Raw genomic sequence first — 9,558 nt, 5'->3', positions numbered from 1 at the left:
ATGTGGCTTTTTGTTTTGTTTACGCATTGGAACAATGAAGTGCAGGCAGCGACGGTCCTTGCCCTGAACACGGATATGTTTAAAGTAATGCGCTACTTTTTACAGTGAATAACATTAACTGCTGACAATAGCAGTCACTGCTGAATGAGAAGTAGCAAGCATTAGATTCCAAATAAAGGATATAGCCTCTAGTTTGCCAGTGGCTGGTGATAAGTGCAGACTTCGACCTTGGTCACGAGCACAACTCCTGTTTTCTAAAGGAGCCAAGACTACCCATTTCATTTTGAAGGGCAGACTAGCCTTCATTTCTGAACGCAATAGTGTGAGGATAATTGTTATAGGTGCTTTCTTTTAACTGTTATACTCTTATCTAAAATAGTAGAGAAAATGAAAATATATCTATAAGTAGCTGCAGCATAAAGAATAATAATTCACGTTTGTATTTAATCTATGAGAGAATCCTGAGATTGCTTGTTTGTTAACAAGTTTTGAATCACCAATGTTTTTCTCAGGAATATCAAGGCTCGGAAATCTTAGGAATGCGATTCTGGTGTAGATGATTTCTGAAACGAATCCTGATATTTACCTTTGTTGCTCTTGTGAAACGTCTCAGGTCTGGTTATTTGAAAGGCTCCCTCTCAAATAACAGCGTCAGTGGAAAGGCAAGGCAGCGCAAACGTGCAGACGTTTATTTAACAAGTCTTCATAATGTGGCCCATCTTCCATATCCTCTCACTTTTCTCTTTCCAGGGAAATGTCTCAAAAGGTACCATGAAATCCTTCGTTTTTCTGTTGCTGCTTCTGTTGCAGCTACAGAGTGAGTGATTAAAAATGTTTCTTGAGATACATGTTGTGACTTCACTTAAAAGCATGTCGATCATATAGCTCTTTTTTATTATTTAGTAAAATGTTCAATATTTTCCGAAATATAACAGAATAAGTCAGATGATGTTAGGAATGTAGAATATACACTACACAAAAATCATTATTTAAAATGATCTCATGTGTGTGTTTGTGTGTGTGTGTGTGCACGTGCGCGCGGGTATATTTTCTAAATATAAATGTCATGTGAGTACTTTCTACCTTCTATTTTTCCTATTTCAGAGGGACATTATCGAGCAAATAGTCTGGTAGTCCTTGAACGGAATGCTGATTCTTATATAAAATATGTTTTCGTGACTATGGGTACTGGCATTTCATTCACTTTTAATGCGCAATTTTTCATTACATCTACATTATTTAATATGCGTCTTTTCCCTTTAGAAGGGATGGCTCCAAAAGATCTTATCACTCCGTTGCTGAATCTATACATATCGGGGATAAGGCCGTCAGCCCCACGCCTTATATATATATATATATATATATATATATATATATATATATATATATATATATATATATATATATATATATATATATATATATATATATATATATATATATATATATATATGTACGTGTGTGAGTGAGTGTGCATAAATTTCTGACGCACATCGTGATCGAGCCTAAGCTGACATTTGAACCACACAGGTCATAAAAGACGCTGTACCTAGGGCAATTACCTGGGCAGGACCACTGCCCAGCATACCAGCGAGTTTTACCCAACCTGGATTCGATCCCGATGTGACTCAGAAATTTATTTCTGTTCTACACGTGATTATGTTCATTACTTATATACAGTATATACTAGCTGACCAACCCAGCGCTGCCCGGGATAACTCTGAATGACAACCGATAAACTTTCTCTCTCTCTTTCTCCTCCCTAACACCCCCTCTACTCTCTCTCTCTCTCTCTCTCTCTCTCTCTCTCTCTCTCTCTCTCTCTCTCTCACTTCCTTTCCCTCTCACTGTCTCGCTTCCTCTCCCTCTCACTCTTTCTTTCTCTCACTCTCTCCCTCCCCCCGCCTCTCTCTCTCTCTCTCGCCAACCCTACCTGTCCCTTTCCCCTCCTTCTTCCTAACACCCCCTCTACTCTCTATCTCCCTCACTTCTCTCTCTCTCTCTCTCTCTCTCTCTCTCTCTCTCTCTCTCTCTCTCTCTCTCTTCTCTCTTTTTTACTATTTCTTTCTCTCACTCTCTCCCTCTCTCACTTCCTCTCTCTCTCTCTCTCTCTCTCTCTCTCTCTCTCTCTCTCTCTCTCTCTCTCTGTCACACCCTTCCCAACCCCCACCCCCTTCGGTGCCGTTGATGTTTTACCCCCCACCAGTATTCTTTTCCAGATAGTAAGTCATATGTACACAGAAATTAGGTATGATAAATTTGTAATGTTACTAAGTCAACGGGCATAACCAGCCCCGTTTCAGGGAAACCGCCCGCCTCCCCCGTTCTTTTGTGCCCTTTGGTGCTTAGTGATGTCTTAACCCCACAGTATTCTTTTCGAGATAGTAAGTCATATGTATACCAAGTTTGGCTGAAATTGCTCAGTGCGTTTCCGAGTTATGGTGGAACATACATACATTCATTATAGATATATATATGTGTGTGTGTGTGTGTCTGTGTAACCTTATGTGTGCGTATGTTTAGACTTTTTACTAAGACAATACATAGAAGTTTATGAAGTAGAACAATTACTCGTCTTTCTTTCGTCACCATTATCATCATTATTACCTTGTTATCATTATCAGAATCATTCGGCCTTCCGGAAGGAGCTGCTTGCCTTCAAAGCTTGGGCAATACCCCTCCTGCCCAATGGCATGTAAATGGGCAATGCTGTAGGTAATGTGAAAGTTTTTGTTTGTAAAATTTTATTTTCCCTTTGCAAGCGTTTTTACAGATGTTACCTCTCTCTCTCTCTCTCTCTCTCTCTCTCTCTCTCACATACACACACATGCTTAAATGGTTAAATTTCGTTCTTTATAATTATGTTATCATACTGAAAAGTAAGACGTTTATAAATAACTGTATTTGTTCTGTTCTTTCTCAAATATTACCTTAATGCAAACTTCATTAAGGGCCCGATGTCACTCTCAAAACATCCAGGTAAGAATAGTGAAAAATTCTGTTAACTGAAATCCTTCCATCTGATTGCTGCTTAAAGTAAAGGAACTGTATGATATGTATTTCTGATCAATATTGGGACAAGAATCAAGTGCAAATAAAAATTAAGAAAAAAAATTTAATGAATTTAATCCAGAACATGCCATCTACGTACATTTCTTGTGACGTGACACAGGAATGCAGTTATAAGTTCTTGAGCAAGTCATCATTCAGAAGAAATGCAGATTTACTGTCAATCATCTTTCAGCTGCGTTGGAGGAAAGGTGCAGTGTTACGTCGATACAGCTTCTGCTTGTGATGAACGACCTAATGACGCCAGCGGATGCGATGTTATTAACATTTGTGGATGTGTGCGGTAAGTTTGTCATCAGATTACTATTTTTCGGCATTGCAAACGTTTTAACAGCTTATCAGATACTATGAAACACATTAGTATTATGAAATATACTTTCTGAAGAAGTTATTGGAGGTCACTAACTACAAACTTATCTGTAGATACCTGAAGATAGCCTGTCGCAATACAAAGTTTAAATAGAGGAATTGGCACAGCTCAGGGCAACTGAGCTCAGTCAAGGTTTCATAAGACTTACGATGGCCCCTTGGCTCGTTCTTGCAGGTGGATTTGTAAGGACCAATTAGAGAAAAGGAGCATCGACAAAAGCTCAAAAGTCAGGACGGAGATTCCCAAAGGTAGCGACAAGTATACTCTAATGACGTCATTAAGAGAGAAACGCCAAGCGTCTGACGAGGAGGACGAGCGGCTGCCACATTCTGAAGAAGAGGGCCAGAGGAGCAGAAAAGGACAGGACAGAGCTGGGCCGCCTCTGGGAAGACATGATGCAAGGTCGACGATTGGGAGGAAACTGCAAGAAAAAGAAGATGGAACCTCGATAGATTTACACCCCGAGGAAAGACGAAGGAAGAATAAAGAATGGGGGAAGAATGTTTACAGCTATCAAAGAAGAAACACGAGTAGTCAAGGGACCCCAAAATATACTACTGATCGAAGGGCAAAGAAAGGGCATAGAGAAAACAAGAGAACCGAGGGCAAAGCAAACAGAGGTGAAGCAAGACAAAGTGTTAAAGGAAAAACGGGAGAAAGGAGAAGAGCTCACACGAAAAAAAGAGGCGGCAAACATAAAAGTAGACGAGGCAAAGATAGAAAACTTAGAAAAGGTAAAAGAGGAAAAGGAAGGGAAAGAAAAGGTCGGAAACGAAAAAATAAAAAAAGAGAAGGAAAAAGAAAATGTAAGAAATGTCACAAAAAAAGAGGTAGGAAAGGCCACAAGAGGGAAAGGGATAAATATGACAATAAACCTCCTGGTAGATACAAAGGACTGTATAATGACCATAACCACTATGATTATGGTAGTGGGGCTGGCCCATACAATGACCCACTCAACAATGATCACCATGGAAGATACAATGGGCAGCATTATCAACATAACGACTATGATTATGGCAGTGGTGGTGACGCACTCACTGAGGTAGCTAGCTATGGACCAAGTGGAAACAATGATACAACCTATAATCATAATAATGGCAACTTTGTGTGCAGGGGTGATGGACCGTGCAGCAACAAAAATAACAATAGACCAAATGGCAGTGTCCATGGACTGCATAATAGTAGTGGTGACGGTCCTGAGAGTAACGAAAGTTATACCGGATCACACGGCAGTAATGAACGATTGCATAACAATAGTGGGGATGGCTCACAAAGTGACAAAAATAACACTGGATCACAGAGCATTAATGAGGGACAGCATAACATAGGCGGAGGACATGTTGGCAGGGATGACGGTCCACAGAGTGACAAATATGACTCCGGATTGCACAGCAGTAATGAGGGGCAGCATAACGATGGTGAACAAGTTGTTGTCAAAGATGCTAGTCTGAAAAGAGACAAAAACAAAACCGGATTGCATGGCAGTAGTGAGGGACTGCATAACAGTAGCGGTGATGGCTCACAAAATGACAAAAACAACACTGGATTGCATGGCAGTAATGAGGGACTACATAACAATAGCAGTGATGGCCTACAAAGTGACAAAAATAAGACTGGACTGCACGGCAGGAATGAGGGACCACATAAAGGTGGGGGCCACCATGTTGGCAGGGATGATGGTCCACCGACGGGCAAAAATAACATTGTACCACAGGGCACTTATGAAGGACTACATAACAATAGCAGTGATGGCTCACGAAGTGACAGAAATAACACAGGACCGCATGGCATTGATGAGGGACATCATAACAAAGATGGAGGCCATGATGCTGGCAGGGATGATGGACCACAGAAGGACAAAAATAACACTGGACCACATGGCAATAATGAGGGACTACATAACAATAGCAGTGATGGCCTACAAAATGACAAAAATAATACTGGATTGCATGGCAGTAATGAAGGACTACATATCAAAAATGGAGGCTATGATGCTGGCAGGGGAGATGGTCTACATAGTGACAACAATGACACCATATCGCATGGTAGTAATGCAGGACTGCATAACAAAAGTGGTGATGGCCTGCAGAGTAACAAAAATAACACTGGATCACAGGAAATTAATGAGGGATATCATAACACTGCTGGACAAGTTGTTGGACATGATGATGGACCACAGAAGGGAAAAAGTAACACCGTATCACATGGTAGTAATAAGGGACAGCATAACAACAGTGATTCACAGAGTGACAGAAATAACTCCATATTGGATGGCAATAATGAGGGTTTGCATAAAAAGAGTGGTCCACAGAGTGACAACAATGTATTGCATGACAATAATGAGGGACTGCATAACAACAGTGGTCCCCTAACTGACAGAAATACCACCATATCGCATGGCGGTGATGAGGGGCTGCATAACAATAGTGGTCCACAGAGTGACAGAAATAACACCATATCACATGGCAGTAATGATGGACTGCATAAGAACAGTGATCCACAGAGTGACAAAAATAACACCATACCACATGGCAGTAATGATGGACTGCATAACAATAGTGGTCCACAGAGTGACAAAAATAATGCTGTACCACATGGCAGTAATGAAGGACTGCATAACAACATTGGTCTACAGGGTGACAAAAATAACACCATATCACTTGGCAGTAATGATGGACTGCATAACAGCAGTGATCTACAGAGTGACAAAAATAATGCTGTATTAAATGGCAGTAATGATGGACTGCATAACAACAGTGGTCTACAGAGTGACACAAATAACACCAGATCACATGGCAGTAATGAGGGACTGTATAAGAACAGTGGTCTACAGAGTGACAAAAATAACACCGGATCACATGGCAGTAATGAGGGACTGCATAAGAACAGAGGTCCACAGAGTGACAAAAATAACACAGGATCACATGGCAGTAATGAGGGACTGCATAAGAACGGTGGTCTACAGAGTGACAAACATTACACCGGATCACATGGCAGTAATGAGGGACTGTATAAGAACAGTGGTCCACAGAGTGACAAAAATAACACCGGATCACATGGCAGTAATGAGGGACTGCATAAGAACAGTGGTCCACAGAGTGACAAAAATAACACCGGATCACATGGCAGTAATGAGGGACTGCATGACAACAGTGGTCCACAGAGTGACAAAAATAACACCATATCACATGGCAGTAATGAGGGACTGAATAAGAACAGTGGTCTACGCAGTAATGAGGGACTGAATAAGAACAGTGGTCTACAGAGTGACAAAAATAACACCGGATCACATGGCAGTAATGAGGGACTGCATAAGAACAGTGGTCTACAGAGTGACAAAAATAACACCGGATCACATGGCAGTAATGAGGGACTGCATAAGAACAGTGGTCTACAGAGTGACAAACATAACACCGGATCACATGGCAGTAATGAGGGACTGCATAAGAACGGTGGTCTACAGAGTGACAAACATAACACCATATCACATGGCAGTAATGAGGGACTGCATAAGAACAGTGGTCCACAGAGTGAAAAAAATAACACTGGATCACATGGCAGTAATGAGGGACTGCATAACAACAGTGGTCCACAGAGTGACAAAAATAACACTGGATCACATGGCAGTAATGAGGGACTGCAAAAGAACAGTTGTCTACAGAGTGACAAAAATAACACCATATCACATGGCAGTAATGAGGGACTGCATAAGAACAGTGGTCTACAGAGTGACAAACATAACACCGGATCACATGGCAGTAATGAGGGACTGCATAACAACAGTAGTCTACAGAGTGACAAACATAACACCGGATCACATGGTAGTAATGAGGGACTGCATAAGAACAGTGGTCTACAGAGTGACAAAATTAACACCGTATCACATGGTAGTAATGAGGGACTGCATAAGAACAGTGGTCTACAGAGTGACAAACATAACACCGGATCACATGGCAGTAATGAGGGACTGCGTAAGAACAGTGGTTCACAGAGTGACAAAAATAACACTGGATCACATGGCAGTAATGAGGGACTGCAAAAGAACAGTTGTCTACAGAGTGACAAAAATAACACCGTATCACATGGCAGTAATGAGGGACTGCATAAGAACAGTGGTCTACAGAGTGACAAACATAATACCGGATCACATGGCAGTAACGAGGGACTGCATAAGAACAGTGGTCCACAGAGTGACAAAAATAACACCAGATCACATGGCAGTAATGAAGGACTGCATAACAGTGGTCCAGAGAGTGACAAAAATAACACCATATCACATGGCAATAATAATGGACTGCATAAGAACAGTGGTCCACAGAGTGACAAAAATAACACCGGATCACATGGCAGTAATGAGGGACTGCATAAGAACACTGGTCTACAGAGTGACAAAAATAACACCGGATCACATGGCAGTAATGAGGGACTGCATGATGACAGTGGTCCACAGAGTGACAAAAATAACACCGGATCACATGGCAGTAATGAGGGACTCCGTAACAACAGTGGTCCACAAAGTGACAAAAATAATACTGGTCCTTACAGCAGTAATAATGAAGTGCTTCATAAGAATGATGGAGATTTTGGCGCTAGTCGTGATAGACCATACAACAACATAAAGGTTAGTGAATCAAAGAGAGATCACCATGGTTTCCAGAATGTTAATAAGAATGTTAGTGGTGATGGTGATGTACCATACAAAGACAAAAATAACAATGGAACATATGGCAGTGGTGATGTTATACACAATAATGAAAACAGCTATATACCATACTTTAATGGCCATGCACTGCAAAATAATGATGGAAATAAATCCCCTGGAAGCGGTAGTTTACTCTATAATGACACCAGTGACAATTTAAATGGATCGCTTGGTAATGAAAAAGATGAACATTATCGTAATGGTAATGGATCACATAATAATAATGATAATAATAGTAATTATGAAACAAATGTTGACAATGATGTATTTTCTGGTGATGGACCTCGTAAACAGCATAATAATAATAATAATAATAATAATAGACCATCTATGGATGATAGTGAACACCCAAATGGCAATGGTGGTAGACCATTTGATTATGATGAAGAAAGACATTATAATGAAAAAACATATTATAATGGAAGCAGACATGGTGTCGGAAAACATGATAGACCAGGTAATGATAGCATAACGACAGAGAAAAATGATGATGATGCTAGGCAACAGGATTATAATGAAGAGCTACTTGATGATGTTAATGATAACTGGCCATCTACAACTGATGTACCCAACAACCACCCTGAGGATGATGAATCACAAGGAGAAGATGACAGACAGTATGATGATAATCACAAAGGTTCACATCATAAGGATGATTGGCAGCATAATGATCATTACAATCATGATGATAGGTCATGTAAACGTCATCACGGAAAACGCGGTGGTTGGTCATACCATCGCCTCCGAGGGCATCCTAACGATGACGATGGTACCCCCGATGATGAGGATTACGATGATTAAGATTATAATGATGATGATGATCCGCCTCATGATGATAATGATGATGATGACAGTCCGTCTCTTGATGATAATGATGATGATGATGATGACAGATGGCCAGAAAGAAATCGTGGTCAGTGACTTCAAAAGAATTATGAGGTGATAATTACAATCCATCCTTTGTCAACAGTCGATGGTAATTATGTGATATAATGACAATGACAATTATGAACCACCTAAGATTAATTAAGGTGATAGTCCTTTATAACGATATAGTTAGTCTCTGGTTTGTCTCCTTTGGTTAATATACAAAAATATACAAACATGTATGCTTAAAAAAATATATTTACATAGTCACTTGAAAATGGCAACACGCAACTATGCTTTCACGTATAAGATATATATAAAAAATACAAACGTATACATAAATAAATATATTTGCATAATCACATGAATGGAAACACGAAATTGTGCTTTTGTTTATAAGACAAATGGGGTTTAGTGCCTTCCCTCTGATTTGCAGTTGTGAATCAATGCCCTAACTATTAAACAAGCAATCGTTCAGTGCTGATCGGAGATTGACGAAGAACTTTAATAAAATGCTTTAGAAAAGGTAAAATAAAAGAAACCCCAA

General features: G+C 40.2%; 1 protein-coding gene across 1 annotated transcript; it reads left to right on the top strand.

The window, feature by feature from the left end:
• The first annotated feature begins 3,215 nt into the window (after positions 1–3,215).
• Positions 3,216–8,945, top strand: LOC136843523 (uncharacterized protein DDB_G0283357-like). Its single transcript, XM_067112058.1, has 2 exons — positions 3,216–3,352; positions 3,614–8,945. Exons 1-2 carry the CDS (start codon positions 3,216–3,218, stop codon positions 8,943–8,945), a joined length of 5,469 nt encoding a protein of 1,822 aa, XP_066968159.1.
• The last annotated feature ends 613 nt before the right edge of the window (positions 8,946–9,558 follow it).

This window comes from Macrobrachium rosenbergii, chromosome 11 (genome assembly GCF_040412425.1).
Source record: "Macrobrachium rosenbergii isolate ZJJX-2024 chromosome 11, ASM4041242v1, whole genome shotgun sequence".
Classification (NCBI taxonomy): Eukaryota; Metazoa; Arthropoda; class Malacostraca; order Decapoda; family Palaemonidae; genus Macrobrachium; species Macrobrachium rosenbergii.
The sequence above is the reverse complement of the archived record's forward strand: the minus strand, read 5'-3'. Positions and strand labels throughout refer to the sequence as shown.

Coding starts and splice junctions, on each gene's coding strand:
- LOC136843523 (XM_067112058.1), top strand. CDS start 3,216: ATGCAGATTTACTGTCAATCATCTTTCAGCTGCGTTGGAGGAAAGGTG. Junction 3,353..3,613: donor AACATTTGTGGATGTGTGCG/GTAAGTTTGTCA, acceptor TCGTTCTTGCAG/GTGGATTTGTAAGGACCAAT.